At 41.3% G+C, this 27,543-nt stretch overlaps 1 protein-coding gene across 12 annotated transcripts in view; it reads right to left on the reverse strand.

Annotated features, from left to right (window-relative positions):
• Positions 1-27,543, reverse strand: part of Mpp7 (membrane protein, palmitoylated 7 (MAGUK p55 subfamily member 7)) — a 278,928-nt gene that overhangs the window by 38,142 nt on the left and 213,243 nt on the right. For all 12 annotated transcript variants that reach the window (NM_001081287.2, NM_001360860.1, XM_006526327.3 and 9 more), the window contains one exon: positions 17,083-17,253. In NM_001081287.2, coding sequence (NP_001074756.2) covers positions 17,083-17,253 — 171 coding nt within the window. The remainder of the gene's footprint in view (positions 1-17,082; positions 17,254-27,543) is intronic.

Genomic DNA, 27,543 nt, shown 5'->3' on the forward strand with positions numbered 1-27,543 from the left:
CAGGAAATAGGAGGTTGGTGGACCCCCAGAATGCACCAGAGACCTGGGGGTGTTTGTGAAAGACTCCCAGGACTGATAGGGAGGGACCTTTGATGAAATGCTTGACAGTAGGGAGAGGGAACTTACAGAGCCCACCTCCAGCAGGAAGACAGGCCATCAAGTGAGGGATGGGGTTGCCATCCCAGTCACACTTCTGACCCATAATTGTTTCTGTCTGAAATAATTACATGGATGGAAATGGAGAGGAGTCTGAGGAAAAGAAAGTCCAGTGACAGGCCCAAAGTGGGATCCAGCTCAAGGGGAGGTCCTAAGGCTACACACTGTTATTGAGGCTATGGAGCACTCACAAAGAGGGACATAGCATGCCTGCCCTCCCAAAGACCCAACAAGGAGCTGAAAGAGTCAGATGCAGTTATTTGAACCCAACCAATGGACAGAAGCAGCTGACCCCTGTTGCTGAATTAGGAATAGCTGAAAGAAGCTGAGGAGAAGGTCGATTCTGTAGGAGGACCAGCAGTCTTAATTAATCTGGACCCCTGAGATCTTTCAAACACAGAGGACCTCCAGGTCTGTGTTCATTCAAAGATGAAGCATTTAACTCTCAAGAAACTGGAGGCCCCAGGGAGTTTAGAAGTTAGGTGGGATGGGGGGTAGGGGCATCCGTGTGGAGATGGGGTGTGGTGGGGAGGAGGTGTGGGATGAGGAACAGTTTTAGGGTGGATGGGGAGGGGCAGGAATGGAATATGGAGTGTAAAAAATGAATTACAAATACAATTAAATTTAAAAAAAAGGACAACAGGTTAAGTGAAGCAAAGTGAGATAATAGAATCAACTGGCTTGACTGTACGGGCAGAATGAAAACATTAACCTGAGCAATGGATGCACACCCAATGCTACAGAAGGCTGGGTTTTAGCCCTTCCTTAACTTGAAGTATATACCAAGTTCATGGTTTCCTACACTTTCCCACTTCAAAGGACTTACCACACTAATTACACATGCCTGCTTACTTGCAGTGATCCCCTAACGGGCTGTGAGGTCTGTGAATACAAAGACATCTCCTGCCTCATTTACCTATTATTTCCACAGCTGGCAAATTACAAGAACTTGTGTCTGTTTCGTGTTAATGAAACTAGAGTCCAGGGTCTCATACGTGCTACGCAGGTATGCTACTAGTGTGCATCATAACTGGGGTCTAGATCATTCAAATTTCATGTAATATGTGGTACCATGGGGGTAAAGTTGAGGTTAAACAGTATCTGCACCAAGGTCACTTGGACATGGTGGTCAGATTCAGAGCCACACATTGAATGTGACTCACTCTTCAGCAAAAGCAGAACCGGTGAGATATGTTTAGGTGCAATAAGTTCCAGGAAGGAACTCTAGTTGCCTGATCCTGATAGGGGTCACAGCACAGTAAGGAAGGGAGGGCTGAGATTTCTGTGTGTATGTGCAGAGACAAAGCCCAATACCAGGAGAAGCTCTCCATGGAGAGAGGAAAGTACATGGGCAAGCTGAAGGTGTCTCTGAAACCACGAGGGCTATGGATTCCATCTACCTTAAGGCACAACAATAATATAAATATATTCTTGAAAAGAAACAAGGAAAAGACATTTCAATGGGATACCAATGTGTGTACCTTCCACAGAGATGAAGTGAACCCAGCTACTTATACCCCCCACCCCCAAAGTACCCCAAATACTAAAGCATAGATAGAGGGCCTACTCCATGAAAGAAAGTGGTGGGAAAAAAATTTCCCCATGTCTCTCAGTCCTGAAGCTCTTCCTATAAGGAAAGACTCTAAGGAGAACCAGTATTCTCTTACTTCATAATCCATCTAAATCACAAGCAAAGAAAGTACAACACACACCCCCAGTCTCCAAGACCAATGATTTGTTTTAACTCGGAGAAAAAAACTATATGTCTGACTTAGTAGGGAAAGCTATGCCAAGTCCAGGATGGCACCTGTAACTGCTGATCACACTCGCTTTCAGTCTCACCTGACGGCTAAGGATGCCACTCTCACAGACCAGCAGCACCACCCAGCCATGAAGTCACACCCAATTGCACCAGGCACGAGCAAAGGAAAAAAAATTGTCTGAATTTCCTTAGATTTAGATTCTTCTAGACTATGGTCAGCAAAGGTAGCTTGGAACATCCAAAGGAAGGGCAGAATTTCAAATTATCTTTATTTATAAAACTGCTCATCGGATGTAGACAAGGCACCTTTCCTGTGGGACTTCCACTCACTCTACACCCATGCTGGGGAATAATGCCAGTCTCTTATTTACTCCAAAAAAATGAAAACAGAAACAAAACCCACGTTCACATCTGTGGCCTGAAACCCTGTACATGAGCAGGTACAATCACATCAGGGTTAGCTGGCGTCTTTATATGTAGAACACATGATCTATATTCAGGCAGTGGAGGGATATGAACACTCATACACATAGCTCTGCAAAGATTCCCTGTGCCCTCCAGCACATAAACCTTTACCATACTTGGTGAAATCTGCTTATTTGTACATAAGTAGATGGCTTTAAAGGTTGCTTTCAATGGTTCTTGTTAATGATACAGTGAATGGAGGTTTGTGCTGATAATCTAAAGCTCACAGGGCTTTGGTTTGATGGGGACTCTAATGTGGGGGCTTTCACACAGCAGGCATCTGTAACACAGATCATCCATCGGGAACCCTCAAAACATCTCTGAAAGTGTCACCCCCCCATTAGAGAGAAGAAATCTAAGGTAACACAGAAGATCAGGTGTCTTTCTAAACGGTGGAATTGGAATGTGGCTCCCAGGCTATTCCAAAGTTCCCATGACTTTACATTTCCCCACTCTGCCTACACACTCATCAAAAAAATATAGAGAAAACAGGGAGTCAGGTTCTGTGCTGTCTACAGCAATGGCTTCCAGTGTCCCAGGCTTCTTTACGCCTTCCTAGAACCCATACTTTCAACAGAGATTGTTTAAGCTTAAAACTGACACAGGCAATACCTGCTGACCTCCCAACACACATTCCAAAGACACTCGAGACACTCTGGGAAGGCCAAAATAACCTTAAGTGTGTACCAAACCTGGACAGCTTGGATTCACATCAGGACACACCTCTGATGACGTTTTTCACTTAGAATTATGGAAAATCAAACACAACGATGTGAGGCAAAGCCCTAGAGCTCACTGAACTGATTTCGCTTTTTAAGTTGGAATTGAGACAGTGAAATGAACTTTTCGCACTCTCTAGTTCTAAAAAGAAAAAGAGCTCACAATCAAGCCAGAAACACCGTTTTCCAGATGATTCTTAATAGAAATAGTCTCTCCTAGGAGGACCAAGGTTCACAGGACTAGGGGAGGTCATGAAACAGAGAAGCCCAGGAAGCCCAGAAAATTGTACAATTCACAGCCCCCTCTTCCTCCCCGTTAGATAAGCAGTACAGAATTGCTGGGGGAGGAAATTCTCAGAGCAGCCTGAGCTGGGTAGGGAGCTCCAGGCATCAAGCCTTCTTAAATCATCATTCATGATGGGTGGTAATTGTCAGTGATATAGCTGAGCCATGATGCTGGGCTGGACCTGTCAGTCATGTAGCTGAATCCAAATCACCTATGCCCTTGCAAATAACCCTAATAAACTCACTGATTAGCTGTGCCAGACTGTATGGAGTTGTTTCTGTAGTATGTTTCCAGTATCCTACCAGGGGTGAATACATGTTTGTTCATATCACCCAGGAAAACTTACAGAACAAAAGTAAATTAAGTATATGCTTCATTTTAAAACATTCCACATGGCTTGGGATAGAGATCAGTGTTACATCAATAGCCCAGTATACTCAGCGCTACAAATTCAATCACAAGTAATAATAAATAAATAAATAGTCTTTCCTGTACACAGGACCACCTTGGGCGTGAACTCAGCGGACAGTCCCACGGTCCCCAGAGGGCTCTCCACGACGCAGGCTCCCTAGCTCACCCAGGATCTTGGGATCACTGGTGAGTGGAATGCAACATCTGTTCTAAAACAACTGGCAGGGACCTGTGCCAACAGGAACAGGGACACAGGAAATCTGCCTGACCAACGGCTGGGGTTCTTTCTGGTCAGCACAAGCCCTGGGTCACCTTGGGCAAAAACTGGGCTGACAGGCCCACGGTCCCCAAAGGACTCTCGACACCACAGGCGCCCTAGCATACCCAGGATCTTAGGATCACTGAGGAGAGTTGGCCTCCAGAGATGGCTCTGATACAGGGACTCAGGTGAGAGAGACCTTAGAGACCAGTCCACACAGAGCATGCAGGCCACAGAAGCAACAGAGCTTCTTAGACAGGGTCCCTTCCGGCCTTCCTCTTCAGCCAGGAGGCGGATTTTAGCACCAGAACTCTGTGCACCTTCACTTCAAGAGGAGAGCTTGCCTGCAGAGAGTGCTCTGACAACTGGGACTAAGGAGGGAGTTGGACTCCCAGGAGTGCTGACAGAGGCTAAAAGAAAAACAGGAGGAACAAGCTCCAGCCAGAGACAGCTGGAACATCTAACACCAGATATGACCAGATGGCGAAAGGCAAATGTAAGGATCTTACTAACAGAAACCAAGACCACTCAGAATCACCAGAACCCAGCACTCCCACCACAGCAAGTCCTGGATACCCCAACACACCTGAAAAGCAAGATTTGGATTTAAAATCATATCTTATGATGCTAGAGGATTTTAAGAAGGGCAATAATAACTCACCTAAAGAAATACAGGAGAACATGGCTAAACAGGTAGAAGTCCTTAAAGGGGAAACAGAAAAATCCCTTAAAGAATTACAGAAAAACAAAACCAAACAGGTGATGGAATTGAACAAAACCATCCAGGATCTAAAAATGGAAGGAGAAATAATACAGAAGACCCAAAGGGAGACAACTCTGGAGATAGAAACCCTAGGAAATATATCAGGAACCATAGATGTGAGCATCAGCAACAGAACACAAGAGATGGAAGAGAGAATCTCAGGTGCAGAAGATTCCATAGACAAAATGAACACAACAATAAAAAAAGATGCAAAACGCAAAAACGATCCTAACTCAAAACATCCAGGAAATCCAGGACACAATGAGAAGACCAGGTATAGATGATGATGAAGATTTTCAAAGTAAAGGGCCAGTAAATATCTTCAACAAAACTATTGAAGAAAACTTACCTAACCTAGAGAAAGAGATGACCATGAACATACAAGAAGCCTACTGAACTGCAAATAGACTGCACCAGAAAAGAAATTCCTCTTGACACATAAGAATCAGAAGAACAAACACACTAAATAAGGATAGAATATTAAAAGCAGTAAGGGGCTTCCTGGTGAGAGCACAGGGGTCCGCCCGGCCCAAGAGGTTTCTGCCTCAGGCTCCGGCGGGAGCCACCTTGGTTCCGGGACTCCGCAGAGGGCAGGCTGCACGGGTGAGGGTGTAGAATACAGAGGCCAGCAGTTTCTGGGACAGGTGAGAGCCAGAGAGCTTCTGAGGTGGCGCCATCTTCGGCTCCAGACAACCGACCACCTTCCTGGTGAGAGCACAGGGGTCCGCCCGGCCCAAGAGGTTTCTGCCTCAGGCTCCGGCGGGAGCCACCTTGGTTCCGGGACTCCTCGGAGGGCAGGCTGCACGGGTGAGGGTGTGGAATACAGAGGCCAGCAGTTTCTGGGACAGGCAAGAGCCAGAGAGCTTGTGAGGCAGCGCCATCTTCGGCTCCAGACAACCGGCCACCTTCCTGGCCAAAGCAACACAGCTTCTGGGAAAGATCCTGTTTTGGGCCGTCATCTTCAGCCAGGAGGAGGTCCAAACACCAGATAACTGTGCACCTTCCCTGAAAGAGGAGAGCTTGCCTGCAGAGACTGCTCTGACCACTGAAACTCAGAGGAAAGAGCTAGTCTCCCACGTCTGCTGCTAGAGGGTAAAAAAATCACCAGAGGAACAATCTCTAAACAAAGACAACTATAACAACTAAATCCAGAGATTGCCAGATGTCGAAAGGTAAACATAAGAATCCTACTAACAGAAACCAGGACCACTCACCATCATCAGAACCCAGAACGCCCACTTTGCCCAGTCCAGGGCATCCTAACACACCTGAAAAGGTAGACCTGGATTTAAAAGCTTATCTCATGATGATGGTAGAGGACATCAAGAAGGAATTTAATAACTCACTTAAAGAAATACAGGAGAACACTGCTAAAGAGTTACAAGTCCTTAAAGAAAAACAGGAAAACACAACCAAACAGGTAGAAGTCCTTATAGAAAAACAGGAAAACACATCCAAACAGGTGATGGAAATGAACAAAACCATACTAGACCTAAAAAGGGAAGTAGACACAATAAAGAAAACCCAAAGTGAGGCAACAGTGGAGATAGAAACACTAGGAAAGAAATCTGGAACCATAGATGCAAGCATCAGCAACAGAATACAAGAGATGGAAGAGAGAATCTCAGGTGCAGAAGATTCCATCGGCACAACAATCAAAGAGAATGGAAAATGCAAAAAGATCCTAACTCAAAACATCCAGGAAATCCAGGACACAAGGAGAAGACCAAACCTACGGATAATAGGAGTGGATGAGAATGAAGATTTTCAACTCAAAGGACCAGCAAATATCTTCAACAAAATTATTGAAGAAAACTTCCCAAATCTAAAGAAAGAGATGCCCATGAACATACAAGAAGCCTACAGAACTCCAAATAGACTGGACCAGAAAAGAAATTCCTCCGGACACATAATAATCAGAACATCAAATGCACTAAATAAAGATAGAATACTAAAAGCAGTAAGGGAAAAAGGTCAAGTAACATAAAAAGGCAAGCCTATCAGAATTACACCAGATTTTTCACCAGAGACTATGAAAGCCAGAAGAGCCTGGACAGATATTATACAGAAACTAAGAGAACACAAATTCCAGCCCAGGCTACTATACCCAGCCAAACTCTCAATTACCATAGATGGAGAAACCAAAGTATTCCACGACAAAACCAAATTCACACATTATCTCTCCACGAATCCAGCCCTTCAAAGGATAGTAACAGAAAAAAAAAACAAAAAAACAAAACAAAACAAAAAAAACAATACAAGAACAGGAACAACGCCCTAGAAAAAACAAGAAGGTAATCCCTCAACAAACCTAAAAGAAGACAGCCACAAGAACAGAATGCCAACTTTAACAACAAAAATAACAGGAAGCAACAGTAACTTTTCCTTAATGTCTCTTAACATCAATGGTCTCAACTCCCCAATAAAAAGACATAGACTAACAAACTGGCTACACAAACAAGACCCAACATTTTGCTGCTTACAAGAAACACATCTCAGAGAAAAAGATAGACACTACCTCAGAATGAAAGGCTGGAAAACAATTTTCCAAGCAAATGATATGAAGAAACAAGCTGGAGTAGCCATCCTAATATCTGATAAGATTGACTTCCAACCCAAAGTCATCAAAAAAGACAAGGAGGGGCACTTCATACTCATCAAAGGTAAAATCCTCCAAGAGGAACTCTCAATTCTGAATATCTATGCTCCAAATACAAGGGCAGCCACATTCATTAAAGAAACTTTAGTAAAGCTCAAAGCACACATTGCACCTCACACAATAATAGTGGGAGACTTCAACACACCACTTTCACCAATGGACAGATCATGGAAACAGAAACTAAACAGGGACACACTGAAACTAACAGAAGTGATGAAACAAATGGATCTGACAGATATCTACAGAACATTTTATCCTAAAACAAAAGGATATACCTTCTTCTCAGCACCTCATGGTACCTTCTCCAAAACTGACCACATAATAGGTCACAAAACAGGCCTCAACAGATTCAAAAATATTGAAATTGTCCCATGTATCCTATCAGATCACCATGCACTAAGGCTGATCTTCAATAACAAAATAAATAACAGAAAGCCAACATTCACATGGAAACTGAACAACACTCTTCTCAATGATACCTTGGTCAAGGAAGGAATAAAGAAAGAAATTAAAGACTTTTTAGAGTTTAATGAAAATGAAGCCACAACGTACCCAAACCTTTGGGACACAATGAAACCATTTCTAAGAGGGAAACTCATAGCTATGAGTGCCTTCAAGAAAAAACGGGAGAGAGCACATACTAGCAGCTTGACAACACATCTAAAAGCTCTAGAAAAAAAGGAAGCAAATTCACCCAAGAGGAGTAGAAGGCAGGAAATAATCAAACTCAGGGGTGAAATCAACCAAGTGGAAACAAGAAGAACTATTCAAAGAATTAACCAAACGAGGAGTTGGTTCTTTGAGAAAATCAACAAGATAGATAAACCCTTAGCTAGACTCACTAGAGGGCACAGGGACAAAATCCTAATTAACAAAATCAGAATTGAAAAGGGAGAAATAACAACAGATCCTGAAGAAATCCAAAACACCATCAGATCCTTCTACAAAAGGCTATACTCAACAAAACTGAAAAACTTTGATGAAATGGACAAATTTCTGGACAGATACCAGGTACCAAAGTTGAATCAGGATCAAGTTGACCTTCTAAACAGTCCCATATCCCCTAAAGAAATAGAAGCAGTTATTAATAGTCTCCCAGCCAAAAAAAGCCCAGGACCAGACGGGTTTAGTGCAGAGTTCTATCAGACCTTCAAAGAAGATCTAATTCCAGTTCTGCACAAACTTTTTCACAAGACAGAAGTAGAAGGTACTCTACCCAACTCATTTTAAGAAGCCACTATTACTCTGATACCTAAACCACAGAAAGATCCAACAAAGATAGAGAACTTCCGACCAGTTTCTCTTATGAATATCGATGCAAAAATCGTCAATAAAATTCTTGCTAACCGAATCCAAGAACACATTAAAGCAATCATCCATCCTAACCAAGTAGGTTTTATTCCAGGGATGCAGGGATGGTTTAATATACGAAAATCCATCAACGTAATCCATTATATAAACAAACTCAAAGACCAAAACCACATGATCATCTCGTTAGATGCAGAAAAAGCATTTGACAAGATCCAACACCCATTCATGATAAAAGTTCTGGAAAGATCAGGAATTCAAGGCCCATACCTAAACATGATAAAAGCAATCTACAGCAAACCAGTAGCCAACATCAAAGTAAATGGAGAGAAGCTGGAAGCAATCCCACTAAAATCAGGGACTAGACAAGGCTGCCCACTTTCTCCCTACCTTTTCAACATAGTACTTGAAGTATTAGCCAGAGCAATTTGACAACAAAAGGAGATCAAGGGGATACAAATTGGAAAGGAAGAAGTCAAAATATCACTTTTTGCAGATGATATGATAGTATATATAAGTGACCCTAAAAATTCCACCAGAGAACTCCTAAACCTGATAAACAGCTTCAGTGAAGTAGCTGGATATAAAATTAACTCAAACAAGTCAATGGCCTTTCTCTACACAAAGAATAAACAGGCTGAGAAAGAAATTAGGGAAACAACACCCTTCTCAATAGTCATAAATAATATAAAATATCTCGGCGTGACTCTAACAAAGGAAGTGAAAGATCTGTATGATAAAAACTTCAAGTCTCTGAAGAAAGAAATTAAAGAAGATCTCAGAAGATGGAAAGATCTCCCATGCTCATGGATTGGCAGGATCAACATTGTAAAAATGGCTATCTTGCCAAAAGCAATCTACAGATTCAATGCAATCCCCATGAAAATTACAACTCAATTCTTCAACGAATTAGAAAGGGCAATCGGCAGATTCATCTGGAATAACAAAAAACCTAGGATAGCAAAAACTCTTCTCAAGGATAAAAGAACCTCTGGTGGAATCACCATGCCAGACCTAAAGTTTTACTACAGAGCAATTGTGATAAAAACTGCATGGTACTGGTATAGAGACAGACAAGTAGACCAATGGAATAGAATTGAAGACCCAGAAATGAACCCACACACCTATGGTCACTTGATCTTCGACAAGGGAGCTAAAACCATCCAGTGGAAGAAAGACAGCATTTTCAACAATTGGTGCTGGCACAACTGGTTGTTATCATATAGAAGAATGCGAATTGATCCATACTTATCTCCTTGTACTAAGGTCAAATCTAAGTGGATCAAGGAACTTCACCTAAAACCAGAGACAGTGAAACTTATAGAGGAGAAAGTGGGGAAAAGCCTTGAAAATATGGGCACAGGGGAAAAATTCCTGAACAGAACAGCCATGGCTTGTGCTGTAAGATCGAGAATTGACAAATCGGACCTAATGAAACTCCAAAGTTTCTGCAAGGAAAAAGACACTGTCAATAAGACAAAAAGACCACCAACAGATTGGGAAAGGATCTTTACCTATCCTAAATCAGATAGGGGACTAATATCCAACATATATAAAGAACTCAAGAAGGTGGACTTCAGAAAATCAAATAACCCCATTAAAAAATGGGGCTCAGAACTGAACAAAGAATTCTCACCTGAAGAATATCGAATGGTAGAGAAGCACCTGAAAAAATGTTCAACATCCTTAATCATCAGGGAAATGCAAATCAAAACAACCCTGTGATTCCACCTCACACCAGTCAGAATGGCTAAGATCAAAAATTCAGGTGACAGCAGATGCTGGCGTGGATGTGGAGAAAGAGGAACACTCCTCCATTGTTGGTGGGATTGCAGGCTTGTACAACCACTCTGGAAATCAGTCTGGCGGTTCCTCAGAAAATTGGACATAGTACTACCGGAGGATCCAGCAATACCTCTCCTGGGCATATATCCAGAAGATGCCCCAACTGGTAAGAAGGACACATGCTCCACTATGTTCATAGCAGCCTTATTTATAATAGCCAGAAGCTGGAAAGAACCCAGATGCCCCTCAACAGAGGAATGGATACAGAAAATGAGGTACATCTACATAATGGAGTACTACTCAGCTATTAAAAAGAATGAATTTATGAAATTCCTAGCCAAATGGATGGACCTGGAGGGCATCATCCTGAGTGAGGTAACACATTCACAAAGGAACTCACACAAAATGTACTCACTGATAAGTGGATATTAGCCCCAAACCTAGGATACCCAAGATATAAGATACAATTTCCTAAACACATGAAACTCAAGAAAAATGAAGACTGAAGTGTGGACACTATGCCCTTCCTTAAAAGTGGGAACAAAACACCCATAGAAGGAGCTACAGAGACAAAGTTTGGAGCTGAGATGAAAGGATGGACCATGTAGAGACTGCCATATCCAGGGATCCACCCCATAATCAGCATCCAAACGCTGACACCATTCCATACACTAGCAAGATTTTATCGAAAGGATCCAGATGTAGCTGTCTCTTGTGAGACTATGCCAGGGCCTAGCAAACACAGAAGTGGATGCTCACAGTCAGCTAATGGATGGATCACAGGGCTCCCCATGGAGGAGCTAGAGAAAGAACCCAAGGATCTAAAGGGATCTGCAACCCTATAGGTGGAACAACATTATGAGCTAACCAGTACCCCGGAGCTCTTGACTCTAGCTGCATATGTATCAAAAGATGGCCTAGTCGGCCATCACTGGAAAGAGAGGCCCATTGGACATGCAAACTTTATATGCCCCAGTACAGGGGAACGCCAGGGCCAAAAAGGGGGAGTGGGTGGGTAGGGGAGTGGGGGTGGGTGGGTATGGGGGACTTCTGGGATAGCATTGGAAATGTAAATGAGCTAAATACCTAATAAAAAATGGAAAAGGAAAAAAAAAGAACCAATGGCAGTCTGAACAACTGTTAAATAAATAAATAAATAAATAAATAAATAAATAAATAAATAAATAAATACTGGAGAGATGGGTTGGTGATTAAGAGCACAGAGGACCTGGGTTTGGTTCTCAGTAACTACATTAGCATGTAATGTAATGTAGCTCAGAACAATCTCCAGCTCCCTCTTCTGTTCGCTGAGAGGCACTGCATGCAGAGAGGGCACAGACATGCTAATACTCAAGCAAACCACTCAAGCACAGAAAGATAAATCTGGCTAGCCAAAATAAAAAATAAATGCATTTTGTAAAATAACTTTGCAGGAAGAAAGAGCACCATTTACATCAGACCTCTGTCAGAAGTCCTTGGGAAAACGTGATTAAATAAAATTTCAACTTAATTATTCTACCTTAATGAAAACAGGCAAAAATGTGATTTTGGTTTTAAAAGGTTATTTATTTCAGTTAAGGAAATACAGCCATGCAAGGCTCATCACTCACTGCACATTGAAGTGTCAAATATCTACTTATTTATCTGGCAGTGCTATTTCAGAATGAAAATTAATGACTACGATGATATGTTTATGGTGAAAATAGTTTTTGTTGAAATCAGTGAAATGTTGTATACACACATACATACATGTGTATGTTCCACAATCTGAGGACGAACACAAGATGATTTTGATTTCTGCCATATAATATTAGTGTAGTGTTTCTTTTTTGTATGTGTGTGTTTTACAAGTATATATGTTTGTTCCCCTCTCCCCTCTGTGTGCCCATATGCATGTGCATGTGCGTGTGTGTGTGTGTGTGTGTGTGTGTGTGTGTGTGTGTACGTGGCTGGGGATCTGAACTTCAGACATCAAGCTTAGCAAGTGTTTTATCCACTGAGCAATATCCAGCCCCTGTGGTGTTACTTAGGACTGATGAATATCAAATTCAATTTAATAACCTAAATGTGAGTAGTGCCTTATAGATGATAAAGCTTTATCATACTAATAATCTAATAGAAGAGTAACTATGCCGGGAAAGATAAGTCAACAGAGAGGCCCAAACTATTCACGCAGCCATCACAGTAACACACTGATGATAAAGCGCCTTCTTGTTTGTACTTCTTTCTAATATTTGGATTTATATCCAATATTAAGTGGAATATTGGAAGGACATGAGTTGCTCTGATCAAGTACTATTTATGTTTTCTCTTGCTCTTTGTACATCTTGGCACAAGCCAAAACTCGTCTATTATAGAGAGAGTTACTAGCATGGATCTGGCTTCTATTCTGCATGCAACCCCAGTGGACTTACACTGCTTCACACAAAAATCCAAATTTCCCTACAGGCTTTTTTTTTTTTTTTAAATTGTACTTGGCCAGAGTTGTTATTCTTCACTATCCAGAGAAAAATACCAGAATTACTGGAGTCTACTATAGGAACCCAAACTGCATTGTTACGTTAAAAACCACATCCATTCATTTGATTTATTGCAAGATAAATCCAACCAACCCCTTAGGTATCTCTCAGATCACACATGTTATAAAATGCCTATTTATCATATTATAGCAATACTCTTTTATTGCTCTAGGAATAAAATATAAACAACCATGCTATTTTATTTGATCTGTGACTACTGGATGATGAGATTGATCAGACAGTGGCTGGAGTTTAGTGTTCCAAAGTGGCACTATAGAGAAGAGCTATGCTCATGGTAAGTCAAATCAGAGCTCATTTCTTCTGTCACTTTCACAGTGGGAGAAAAGCGCTCTTACTGAAGCATCAATTCATAAAGCAAATACCAAACCATGAAACAAAAACAGAGAAGAAAATGAGAATAAAAATTTGCTGAAGGAACATCCCGCTAAAGCAGGTCTATGAACCCCTCACCACCCACTTTCTACCCCAGCTATGACGAGAATAAAATACAACTCAAAGGTCACCTTCCAACATGGTCACCTTCATTAGCAAAGCAAAGGACACTGGTAATGGTAACTTCCTTCCTCCCTAACTCTCCCAAAGGTGATCTTTCAGTGGGGATGAAAAGATCGCGTTCAAAATCCATTCTCTGCTACTCTCCAACTCAGAACTCCATTAACCAGCACCGCAAGCCACCTTCTATATCCATATCCATTAGCCACACAAGTGGCCATAACCATCAGCATTTGCTACCATAAATAGATTTTTGGTCCATCTTCTCCCACTGGATTATAGATGGCTGGAGGACAAAGGCTTCTGTTGTAACCTAAAAAAACCAGTGCTCAGAACAGTGCCTGCTCACTAAAAATGAGCCAGAAATTCTCGTGCCAGAAATGAATCCCTAGTATACATATTTCAGATACACTACAGGCATAAGAAGCCAACCGTGCTGCTAATAAAGATCATACTTGTCTCCTGTACACAAGATAATTTTAAGCCCACCACACACTCATAAATTTGATTGTAACTTTTGGTTTTGTATCTACAAAGACACTTCTGGAGCAGCCCAGTTATAAGCATAAGCTTTCTACTCTGCCTTATGCAAAGGTGCCATTGTTATCACTTTGGGAGAAAATGATGACATTCTACAAATGTCTATTTACTCAAAACACTTTGCATAGTAGTCTTCAGGCAACACACACGATTCAGTCCAGTGGAGGACCACATCATGCTGACTACTTGTGTTGTAAATGTGAAATATACAGCGATTTATTTTTTAGTTTTTTCCCTGTGCTGAAGAGCCAAACAGAACAAATCACAAATTGTCTGAACATCCACAAAATAAAATTTTGACCTCATTTTGGCTTAAGCCACAGAACGGCTTTTGTGGCTCCTTCGACCACACCTTTATCCTCATCCTCCCCACAAGCTCACATACATCATTTGACTTTATTACTTTACTTTTGAAAAAGTCAGCTTTTACGAACGATGAAATATGATGCGTTGTATAGGACAATGTAGTAAATGCCCCAGCATTTGGGTCTACCACTTTTTAAAAATATTTTTAAATGCAGAAGGGAATTTAGCAGAAACATCTGTGAGGTATCAGGGACTAAAGTCCTTTGATTTACCCAAAGAAGTGAAAAATCAAGAATTTCTGATCAGCTTTCATGGCTCTCCAGTGCAGTATTTTTGAATGGCAACACTTGGCTGAATCTGATTTCTTGAACACTGGGTCTAAGAATAGCATATTGTGAGAAAGTAGTCTGTATCTTCCCAGTGATATTTACCTAACACCCTCTTTGCCAAACCCATTACTCCCCACAGCGTTGACAACATGGGTAAGAGTAAAGAAGGCACAACATTGTCTTCCCATCCTCCTGCACACGTAACAGAGGTGGAGGAAACATGTCTTCAGCACGCAGTCAGGAAAGACAACAGCTAACCGAGAATAGAGTAGAATTTTAAACCATACACCCATTATTCGCACACATCACAGAGATTGAAGAGATGTCTTCAGCGTGTAGTCATATCCTCTCTATGAAATGCCCCTGCCACGGTGTGCTGTCTCTCACGGGCCCAATGCCACCTGATCACATGAAATTAACTCATATTTCAGATGTAGTGTATAGGAGAAGGTCATTTTACGTTGTGTTTGGGGATGCGTTGTGCTAGGACTCCAAGCGGTTATCTGAGAGCAGATGTGAGGTTTTCCACTTGCGCCACTCTCCTCGTGCTTAAGGCTTCGAAACAAAAGGAAATTTTATCTCTATTACTTAACTATCTCAAGTATTTGGCTTCAATGATGGAAGGTTAATGTGGTATCCTGCCTTTTTTTTTTTTTTTTTTTTTTTGTCCTCTCTTAAGAAAGGTCTGGGATGGCCTGTGCACTCTGCCACAGAGTAGTATATAATTGAAATCCACTGTCTCGATCCCTGTTGAGAATCCCAGAGGTTGGCTGCCTGTTCATGATCTCTGTTGAGGATCCCAGAGGTTGGCTGCCTGCTCCTGATCCCTGTTGAGAATCCCAGGGGTTGGCTGCCTGTTCCTGATCTCTGTTGAGAATCCCAGGGGCTGGCTGCCTGTTCCTGATCCCTGTTGAGGATCCCAGAGGTTGGCTGCCTGCTCCTGATCTCTGTTGAGGAAGCCCAGAGTAGCCTGTCTCTTTTGCAGAATTATCTACCATCCTCAAGAGCTCTCTACACCTTGACTCTTTTCTCTCTTTTCTGGCTTACTACACAGACTCAAGCCAAGCTCAAGTACCCCTTCTCTCTCAGCCCCTACAGAGACAGTTTTACGGGTGGTGCTTAGAGGAGAAGAAAACTGGCACGGGCTCCTTCTTCCTCCTTTTAGTGACCAAAGGAAAGGGCAAAGCAACCATGCATGATAACTCCAAGAGTAATGCATGGCTGGAAGGCTGGCAAGCCAGGAGTGACACAGCCATGATTCTTCCCCCTTTACCATTCTGCATTGTTCCTGGGCTGAGAAAGAGAGGGGACAGGAATGAAGGGAGGCTGCTCGATGCTTGTAGCAAGGGCAATGGGGAGAGAAGATGGTGGGTCTCAGGTAGCCTCCACATAGGACCACAGGATAATTCATGAGCCCTGGATGCTGTGTGGATGTTCTCCTTATGAAATTGGCCAATTCTTCACCCTTCCAATTATCCTCATTCCTCCCAAAACTGTCATCTTAAGTTTACAATGTAAGAATTAACAAGAGACACTATGCTCCTCTACCCCTAACTTCTGCAATACTGGCTTCAGTCCTGGAAGCTGACAGAGCTCTCATCACATTTTAAAAGAAACACAGTAAGGGACAGGAGTGGAGGAACATAAGGTCAGGGTCATGCCAGTGAAGGCTGCACAAGACACTGGCTAGAATGTTAATATCAATCGAGCCAACCACTGTAGGCGTGGTCTGTCTAAACTTCGAATTTTACAGTATCAAGACTGAACTCAACGCTACGCAAGAACTCTGTGCTTCACCCACACACCTCCCCACATTTTAAAACAGTTTGAAACCTGTTAGAACTTATTTCATGCTGGTCTAACTGCTGTAGGTTACAGCATGATAACTTACATGGTAACTAGGTATAGCTTACACCATGGCTACTGCCTCAAAATGAACTGAAAAGACCATCATTAACAAATGTTCAAGCATTCACTTACAAATATTCAAATTTTCATTATCATATATTCAGATACTCATTAATAAATATTCAAATATCCATTAAGAAATATGTTAAGATTTAATACTCTAGATGCTTCTTGTGTCGCAGTGAATTTCCTAGCCCATCTGCAACAGAGGCTCCACAGCACAGCAGGCTGCTTATGAGGTATGCCTCCAAAACACCGGGTCAATCACAAACACAGCCAGGCAAACACTTCACTCTAGAGAATAAGCAAGGTGTTCAGGATGAAGGGAATTTTAGCTTGAAAGCTTCAACTAGGATATACTTTAAATCTAAATCCTTACAAAGCAAACACTTACCAACCAGGACAATGAGTCTGTATTTGTCATGGATCTGCCGCCGGTAGGGTGTCACCTCCTCATATGTGGGCACATCTGCCGTGTCATACTGCTCACTCTTTTTGCATTCATACATGGACTTATTTATTTTCTTATTTTTTCTGCTAAGACGGAAACTTCTTCTAAAACCAGCTACAAATAAAAAAATATACATTTTTTAAAAGAAAACATTTAGGGTATTTCAAGCTAAAAATTTAAATTCCCCCCAAGCCAACTATTAAAATCCTTCTGAATAAGCTCCACAGAATAAAATAAAATTCAGGTATCCTGTAAGTGTATAAAAGTATATTTGCTTCAAAAAGGATATCGACGGCTGGTGAGACAGTGCTTGCTGAGGCAGGTTCGATCTTTCGAACGGACATGAGAGTTTGAAAGAGCTGACTTCTACTGTCCCCTGACCTCTACACATAGGCTACGGCATGTGCACATCCACACATATCCACAGACACATGAAATAAACAAAATGTAATAAAAATTAAAAAGAAAAACATGTAGACTACTTTTAGAGTTTTTCTACAAGATACAAAAGTGAAAGAACATATATATGAATTTTGGGGACTACATAGAGAGTCAATAATTACTCCCATTGGGTTAGGAAAAATAAAAGCATTCAAAAGAAAGCTAATACTAAAGTAATATAGTCAGGGCTGGGGACAAAACACTTTGGATGAGTACCTGCCTGGGATGCAGAATGCCTAGCATAGCCCCGGGGTTGTACATGTGTACTCCTGACATTTGGGAAGTAGAGGTAAGAGTTTAGGGTCATCCTTGGCTACATAGTGAGTCTGAGGCCAGTCTGGGTTACATGAAACCAAGTCTTTAAAAAGCCATGTAAATATGGAGTTTTCTGAGATGCCTATGGAGTCAGAGTTTAATAAAATAAATCAGCAAATACATTTGCAATAGACAGTGAGATTATAAATAGTCTATCAAGCAATTTTAAATCAGAAAAGATATTGCAAATAGATAATAAAAGTCACTCTGTGAGTCTCTAAGAATAACTGATTGTGAGGCAACCCTAGGTTAATTGAGAGAAAATGTTCTGACAAGAGAAAGAGTCTCCCAGAGCTCCCTCAGAGGCAAAGTGAAGGAGTGAACAGGACTAGTTGCAAACCCGCTCGTGTCACATAGAAAGAGTGAGATGCGAGTAAGGCACAGGGAAACAGAACACCCTGACCCAGCAGGGGAGATGGGAGAGAAGCCAGCATCCTGTGAGCGGCTCAAGGAAAAGCTGTGCAGGACCCTCTGCTCCTCTCTTCCCAGGACACTAAGAAACTGGTAAGAACCTGGTCCTCCAGCATGCCCCAGGGAACCCTGATGCTTACCATGTGCCCGGTTAGCATAGTGGACTCAGACCAGAGCCTCAGTCTAAACCGGCACAGTCTACTTAACTGTGTCCCCAACTCTGTCATCAGTGATGGGATTGTGACTTACAAAGTCTCGATGCTGGCATCTCAGGGTTCTAACTGCAGTTCCCACGATCCCAGTCCCTTCACAGTTCTTTTTGGCATAGAAGTCACTAAAAGGTTTGGGTACATGCATCATCCAACAGCTAAAACTGGAGAAAATTTAGGTCTACAAATTGCAACTAAGTCCTGACTTCTGAGAAACTGCTTACCTAGCCTGGTCTTTATAACCCATCGACATTTTGTACTCCTGCTATCAACACGAAACTGAAAGCAAGGGAAGAGAGAGGGCAAGCAGATTTCTAAAGTAGACTATGAAAGGGATGGTGGCATGCTCCCTGGCATGGACGGGTGCAGCACCTGCTCTGCCATGCTTCACACAGACCAGGTACTTAAGAATTTATCAAACAGCAGCAGCAGCTGCAAACCCACTTCCACTCTGTTTCACCTTTGAAAACGTCAAAGACGAAAGCAGAACATGTGGGGGACTTTACCACAGACCTGAAGTTGGACAGATCTCTGTACAGAAAAGGTCTTAGAACTAAGGGGAACAACAGAGGACACGGGCCAGTGACTGTTACCTTAGAATTCAGTCCCACCCTCAGCTTTTCAGCACTACCTTGTTCTGGAACTACCTTGCCCCAAAACTCCTTTTACAAAAAACAGGAAGAGAAGCGGGCAGATGGCTGCCATGTCTTGAAGAGTAGGAGATCCACAAAGACTGGAGATGGGAAGTGAAGAACACAGACTAGAAGTACTGCCCTGTCATGCCAGCCATGTATCTCTGAAGTTTCAAAAGTCTCTGGGGGGGGGGGGGGCTCATTTTCTGTACCTTAAAACACTGATAAATACCAGCAGCTGAAGATAGGCTACTCATGGCCATGGCCTATGGCAGACTCCTGCATGTCTCTTACACATCCACACTGTACTGTGTGGCCCCCACTGTCTGAGTGGGTCTTTAGGGAAGGCATGTGGATTCCCATGTACAGACTCTCAGAAAGGAGAAGAGCACATCTGGAGGCTCATTAATCAATTTTAAATGGGCTCTTGTAAGAGGAGGAACCAGTAAATGAAAGCCAGATTTAAATATATAGACAGGGGCTGGGGTGTGTGTGTCACTGTGTAGTACAGCGTGTGACTTCCATGAGGCCTTATGTTCTCTATCTCCTGTGCTATAATTCATAAACCAACAATTATTTTAAATGCCCATTGACAAGCTATTTTAAGGAAACACACCAGAAAGGGAAAGCCATTCTTCTTCCTTTTACAGTCTCTTCTAGGAATGCATGGAGTTTTTGTTGCCAAACTTAATTTTCAAGAGCATCCGTCCCTCCAGTCTGATGATTTTTTTTAACTTACTTACCTCTCTATATCATAAATGTGTATGTATTATTTACACAGACACTTTTATGTATACATACATGTATGCATATACATACCTATGCATATTTATACATATATACATGTAAAGACAACAGGAAGAGAAATTCTCAGCTCAGAATCAACAGTTAACAAAGCATGAAATCTAACCATAATAAGCTTTCTTATTATGATCTTTGTTCAGGCAAACACACACACACACACACACACACACACACACACACTCCCAAACATCCAAACCCAGATTTTTCTAGAATCTATTCATCCATGGCTTGTGACTTCCAACCCCTAGTTGGAAATGACAGGAGTGCCTGTCAGCACCCCAAGGCTGAGTCTCTAGGAGACTACATCCTATCTTTAAAAGGGGGGTGGGTTGTTAGGAACTTCTTGACTTTGGATTTTTCTCAGTTCTCTTATTAAAAGGAGCCTAAATACCATGAGGCTAAACTGAAAGGAAGCAGAGCTTCTACTCAGATAAATGTTGGGAACACAGCATCTAGTCGGGGCCAGTCCCCTTGCTCAGCAGGGTGGCTTTGGAAGTAGAGAGAGAACTCTCTCAAGAAACTCAGGGTAAAGGAACAGTTTTACACAAAACGTATTTTCCTTAAGTTCATAGTTTTGTAAATGGGCTCAACATTTTTATAAACAGGTTTGTTTTCAGGGAAGCCTATCCACAGATGCTAGAAGTCTGTGTCTTTCAAAGGAACGGCGGGTTTTATTACAGTAGGAAGGTGACATCAGAGTAGGATGCAGCTGCAGGACGATGCTTATCTAATACTTTCCAGAAGTGACAATTCACAGTGACAAGCCTATGTATCATCTAACTCCACAAGCTCTGCTTAAAGACATTAACCATGAAGGGGTGACTATAAAGAGAACGGCTTGTAATGTGAAATGGCTACTTAATATCTCCTGGTTGGCTGGCTGTGTAACCTATGGTTTCATGAGGATACACTGTTGCAAGTGGGTTCTTCTAACACTAAGGCCTGTGGGCAAACTTCTCCTGCAGCAGCTTCTCATCCCTTCTTAAAGCCGTTGGTAATGTGGCTGGTGTAAAGCCGTCCATCTCTGTTACACTGTGGGATCACTGTGAGATCAGATGGTATTTTCATTATGGGTCTCTGCCTTTGTATTTTCTCTGTCACTGCCACTGACTGACCACTATCAAGCTTTGAGTCAGTCCATCATCCTATATACAGGTCGACAAGCAGGTGAGCCCAATTCCCAAACGTGCTCACCATTCTCCCAATCACCATTCTCTCAACAATGAACTAATTTTAAAGCGATCTGAAACTGAGTGTTAGAATCTGTAACTTTGATTTCTCCCATTTCTTTAAGAACTGCTCTTCTTAGGTCTGATAAATATTCTCCTACATTCTTTTAAATTTTAAGAAGTGGGATGCATGGCTTTATACTTAATTTTTAAAAATCCCATCTGGAATCACTCAGGTGTAATCATGACATCAAGTCTGAGAAATGTGGCTGTAACTTTCTATTTTTCTAAATAATTAACCAATGGTTCTGAAAAACCCTGAAGTAGAAGGACCCCACATTCAGACACATGTGCAGAAGCTTTGAAATGTTTATGTCATACAGAAAAAAAGGGTGGATTCTCCAGCCAAGCTGGACTCATTCTCTGGATTATATCAGTTCCAAAACACACTAGCATCAGTGGCAGTAGATGGGTTTGCTGAGAGCGCACCAGGTGATAGGCACTACCCAAAGCACCTGGCCTGGGTTAACTGTTTCAGTTTCCCCAGCAACTCTGGGAGGGGAGTTGAGTGTGGATGGCTGTAAGAAAAAGGGATTGCTGGAGCATGACTTCCATGCTCCACAATGAAATGAGGTCACAATGCCACACTCTGTGTGTCACAAAGGAGTGACAGGGACAATGTAAGCCCCTGCTACAAGTTAACACAAAGAAACTATCAATAAAATGCAGCAGCTGCATTCACAGATTAAAAGGTTTTTCTTAATAGAAAGGATTTTTTTTTCTTCATTATCCTTATTTATCAAATCAAGTAAACATTTATGTCCCTCTGTATTTAAGGTGAGTTGTAAAACACAAAACCACTGGCCTCAAGAAGCCGCTCGTCCTCTGTGATACCACAGGCTATTCTCACACACTTATAGTTTAGTTTAGTGCTTTTACAACATGGGGTCCTGACTAATACCTTGGGACTCTTTGAAAGATTTAGAATGTCTGATTTGACTTTTAGCATATATCGCAGTTGTAATTTGGTCGTTTTCAAAACTTGAATCCTACTGCATCTGTATAACATAGTAGTCAAGAGTATCAAATTTAATGCTTGTGTATGGAATTTGAGAAGCATTTGTGGTTAATATAAGCTTTAGCACTGTAGGAAACAGCATATATCTCTATTCCACAATTCTATACATCAATATTAATTTTAACAGTAAAAATAATTTAGAAAAGAAACCCAAATATACAGAAATATGGAAATAGTTAAGTGATAAAATAGTCTCCAGGAGAAATAGGATTGAAAACATTAAGACTGTAAAAATATACAATATAATAATACTCAGAACAACCAGAGAGGATACTATAATTGCACTTAACACAATGAGCTTTGTTTTTGTTGCTACAAAAAGTGTTATGAATCCAGAAATACAAAAGAAAACACATTAGAGAAAAAAAAAATGCTGTTCTAGGTAGAGAGGGCTATGGCAACTACCTTATTATTCAAAATTACTATACTCTGTGACTTTACAATGTGACAGGAAAACAAAAATTATTTATAATAGACAACCCCCCCCATATGAAATCAGATCTAGACAGAAATAGTTGTGAGGCTCTCTCAACACAAGACACAAAGTACATTCTCTACTTCAGTAGGCAGATTCCAGGAAGCTATATTTTGAAGTGATTACATAAAACACCAAGTTTCTATGTAAATGATAGTTGGAAATAGTCAAGAAATTCAAATACAAAGAAAACAACAAAAGCAGAAACCAATGGGAAACTACAAAAAGCATAATGGAGTGTAAGACATAAACAGGGAACCAGCAAAACAAAAAAGACAAAAGAAACAGAAAAACAGCCAAGAGAAAAAGAAATACATTGTTTCCAAAGCTAAAATGGAAGAAACAGCTCAGGAATTTATACAAAAATCACCACAGACTTCCAAACACACAAATAAGTGACTTCAATGAAAAGTAAATGTTCTAATTTTTCCTAGACTTGTGCCCTTTAGCATGCAGGGTCATTAAAACGGTAATTACATACTACACCTAGAAGCCGGTCCTGCATGGACACTATGGATGTGTGCGCTGGCTTTTCACTTACTCAGAGAAAATATATTTCCAGCCTTTGTGTGCCAGGCAGGACAGTTTCATAACTCATTTCAATTATTTTACAAAACCAATCACCAGTCAATAACATCAGACGCTCTACAGTGCTAACATTTAAACAAGCTTTTTCAAGGTTTACATTTCACAGATGTTCAGTGTATGAAAAACGAAGTCTTAGAAAAATCTCCATGAATCCCAGCAGGACAAATATATCACAGGCACTTCTAAGCTCAGAGACTTATAGGAGGATCACTTTCAACCTCCTAATGTATAAAAATGTATCGTGAGGCAGACACAGTCAAAACAAAATGTTCAGTTTTTCCTAAAAGAAGCCTAAAATTAAGCACTTTACAGCTTTTATCTCCATTTTAAATATACCGAAATACAGGTCCCATTTTTATAAACTGGGAGTACTGCCAAAAACATCCTATGAAAAAAAATTTTTTTGTATCTTAAAAATCAGAACAATTTAACCATGCAAACATTTACCTAATATCTAAATTATAAAAAGAGTAAATTTTACTATAAAGGGGTCCTTAAAGAAGATTTTAAAACTCCGTGGAGCCACTAATAAAGACTAAGCAGCTGGAAATAATTCTACAATGTTAGGTTCTTGACAAGAGAACAGAGTGCTTCCTCAAAAACACTCAGATCATAAGGCTGGTTGGTGCCCACAGCAAACTGACACAGGCACACATCAGAGGGACTGTTTCACTCAGCATCACTGATAAAAAGAGGTCCATGTGGTAAGAGGACTTTAGTTTTTCACTGTTGAGTGGGTACTGGGTAGTGGGCCAATTAATCATTATTCCAGAGACAATGAATGACAACTAAGCACATCTTGGTGGGTGGAAGAGATGAACAGAACTATGGACATAAGATCTAAAGAGCTGGGATTCATAAGTCCTCCAGCCATCTCATGCTGCAGGAAAAACTCACCAAAGACAAAACAGTGTCACAATGATGCTAAGCTATACATATACATATTGCACAGAGGGTGGGAGGGGAAGGTTTGGAACAAATTACCAAAAAACCCACATCCAACATGTTACAAGTTCACAGTTTCCTTTGTGGTGATGTGAGCTACATTTAAATCTACAAAGAGCCTTGAACATCACAGTTCGGTTCAAGCTAAAAATAAAACAAAAACTCACAGTCCCCAGCATAGCCCTGGAAGCTAAACAAAGATATGAAGTGCAATTTCCAAGGGAAAAATAACTTCTACTTTAAGATTTCCCAATCATACTAATACCACAAAGTAATTAATCAAAAAAACAATTGGAAGTACCAAACATCAACAAGAGAGAGAGAGAGAGAGAGAGAGAGAGAGAGAGAAGAAGAAGAAGGAGGAGGAGGAGGAGGAGGAGGAGGAGGAGGAGGAGGAGGAGGAGGAGGAGGGAGAGGGAAAATGTATGAGAATTTAACTTTCCGCTAAGCAGCTAATGAAGAAATGAGTTCTTACTTATACTTTCAAATTTATGTCAAAGTGCAGTATACACATATAAAACTGCAGCTCTGGGCAGAGGGAAAAATTGGATTTGAAACTTTAGCAATTTTTTTTTCTTAGCTTGAGACTATCCTTACAGCCTACACTGCTCTGAACAGAAATTGTTTCTGTCAGGAAACAAGTATTTCCAAGCAGGAGTCCAGACGTGTTGAGATTTTGCAGAGGTATTTGTTGCTCAAAAAAGGACCTGTATTACTTTTGAAAAAATGCTTCTAAATATTCTCTTTGCATAAATTCTATCTTGTGGAAAGTATCGGCGTGGTGTGTTTAAACACAGCTGACTTCTCCTCCTAGCTCTTTAGTAAGTGAGCAGTCTACTTGAATAAATGGGAATTTCGACTTGATTTATAAAGTCAGCTGTGCTCTTAGACACAGGAGAACCATGGGAGAGACATAAGAACCAGCCCTAAGAAAAGCACACAGAAGTAGAGAGAGAGAGATAAACAATCTCATATGAAGTTCTGGTTTCATTATTTAACTTTAGGCTAAATAATTTGATTAAACAGAAAGGCCAGAGTAGGTCCCCAAACTGATCGTGTTTTAAAGGAATGTAGCATTTGCCCCAGCAAGGACAGAAGGACCAACAATGCAATTCTTCAGGAAATCATTTGCAACAAAGTATTAGAAAGCACAAGCTGGATACACAGCACCTCCTGATTGATGATAACAAGATTCCTGTGATGAATTACCTAGAGGAAAGTATTAAAAGATTCACACCAGGGTTAGAAGATTGCTTCATACTGATGACATAGGGCTAAGGCAAGGAAAGAGATAGGTTTTTAAAGCTCTTCTGCTAGGGAATGAGTACAAAAGCCCAAACACACCAGCTTCCACATCACTCACCAAAGCAAAACAACTTTCCAGACCTCTCATCCTAGTCACCCATGTAAATATGCAGCAAACACATATGTATGCCATGGACCAACGAAGGTCAATCTCTATAGGATATATAAACCAAGTCTCTATCAATGGTAAAATCTTTAATGTGGGAAGCTCCTGGCTTAAAGGTAACATTTAAAATGTGTTACCTCACCTTTTCTCTTTACAGTATCCTCTTTATTTCTGGTCATGTAATTATAAAACTCTATACAGACTACAGTTTTCATTGATTTTCCAGCCATCTGGCTTCCCCCTTGCTTTCCAATAAAATGGCCAAATCTTTTTCACTGATCACTAGGCCGACCTTCAAGAAACTGGTTCCATGCCAGTCAGAATCAAACCACACAGTAAACACTCAGCAAAGCCTCACAGGTAATGCAGGAAACCTCAAGTGTGTGGGTGGATTACACCTGTGATCCCAGCACTGAGACTGAAGGCAGAGGCCAGAAGAGAGTGACTGTTCCTGTGGAGCTTGAGTTACAGCTGCTTGTGAGCCACCCACTGTGGGTGCTAGGAACAGAAGCTGTCTTCTCTAAGAGCAGCATGCTCTCGACTGCTAAGCCCTCTCTCCGACCTGTTTTCAGATAGTGAATCCTGCTGCAGGATTAGGGGACATACTCATGCTTGATTTTCCTGTACTTCAAAGAACATGGAAACAACCAAATGTCTTCCCAGGGTTGTGACAATGCACAGGGCTATGATCCTGTGTAGGAATCAAAGACATCCAGGACTCCTTTCTGCAAGGCAGAGAACTGCTTTTTCTCCTCCTTTGGATATAGAAGTGGGAGACAAAGCAAGATAAGGTCCTAAAACAAGCTACAGCCTTGGGGCCTCTACTAGTGAATCTTTGGAAAAGGTCTGCCACAAAGACCAAATTCTTAGGTGCTTTTCCAGAGATGTCTCAGGGCCAGATAAATGTGTAATGTGGAAAGGATAGACACAAACCCATCCTGTACAAGCCAATGCTCTTTCAGACAAATGAACTACAGTACAGTGCATCTGGGGAAGGAGTCTTATGTGCTGGGACAGGTTATCACAGAATTCTGTGATCCCTTATGGCTGTGACACACAAATGATTGAATGCTGAGTTCCAACAGTTCCAGCTGGGTCACTAGACCATCTGGATTAGAGAAACAGTGGACAGGAAAAATTAGATCAACTCTGCAAAGAGGATTTTTCTCTTCAAAACATCAGTTAGCACAGACAGACCTAAAATATTCGAAAAGCCAAGTGATGCAACTCACAATTATAATCCATTACTCTGGAAACTGAGGCAGGAGAATGGTGATCTGAAATAGCCTTTCCAAAGAGCATGACCCCATTTCAAAAAGCCAAAAGGGGGTGGGAAGACAGCTGGAGAAATGGCACAGCAATTACGAACTTTAGAAGCTCTCCCGGAGGATCCTTGTTCTGTTCCCAGCATCCACATGGCAGATCACAAGCTTCTGTAACTCTAGTTCAAAAGGATCTGCTTCCCTCTTCTGGTCCCTGAGGGCACTGCATACACATGCATACACATAAAATAAAGGCTAAAAACAAGTTTTATGCCAAAATTGAATAAAAATATATATCATATATCACAGACGATAACTGCTTTTCCTCCCTACATTGCTCAGATATTTGGCTAAGATTATTGCCAAAATTCCTCTTGGTACAAACTAATGATATTCAAAATAGCTGTCTTGGAAGTAGTAAAACAAGACTGTGGGTGAGCAGTCTCTGCTTAACTGACCTTAACTTAACCAAGGAGCACTTCCAGTGGATGTCTGAGATTCCCTGTATTCCAGTCTTGGTAAGAGTTTATTGTGACAGGCCACACATATTCCATCACAGCTAACTATTCTCTGTCCATTCTCACCCCTCTTGCCTATTTCTGGGTAACACCATCCTACTCCTTGAATCTTCTTTGCTTCCACTGGTCTTTCCTGGTTTCTACCC

Source organism: Mus musculus, chromosome 18 (genome assembly GCF_000001635.26).
Source record: "Mus musculus strain C57BL/6J chromosome 18, GRCm38.p6 C57BL/6J".
Taxonomy (NCBI): domain Eukaryota; kingdom Metazoa; phylum Chordata; class Mammalia; order Rodentia; family Muridae; genus Mus; species Mus musculus.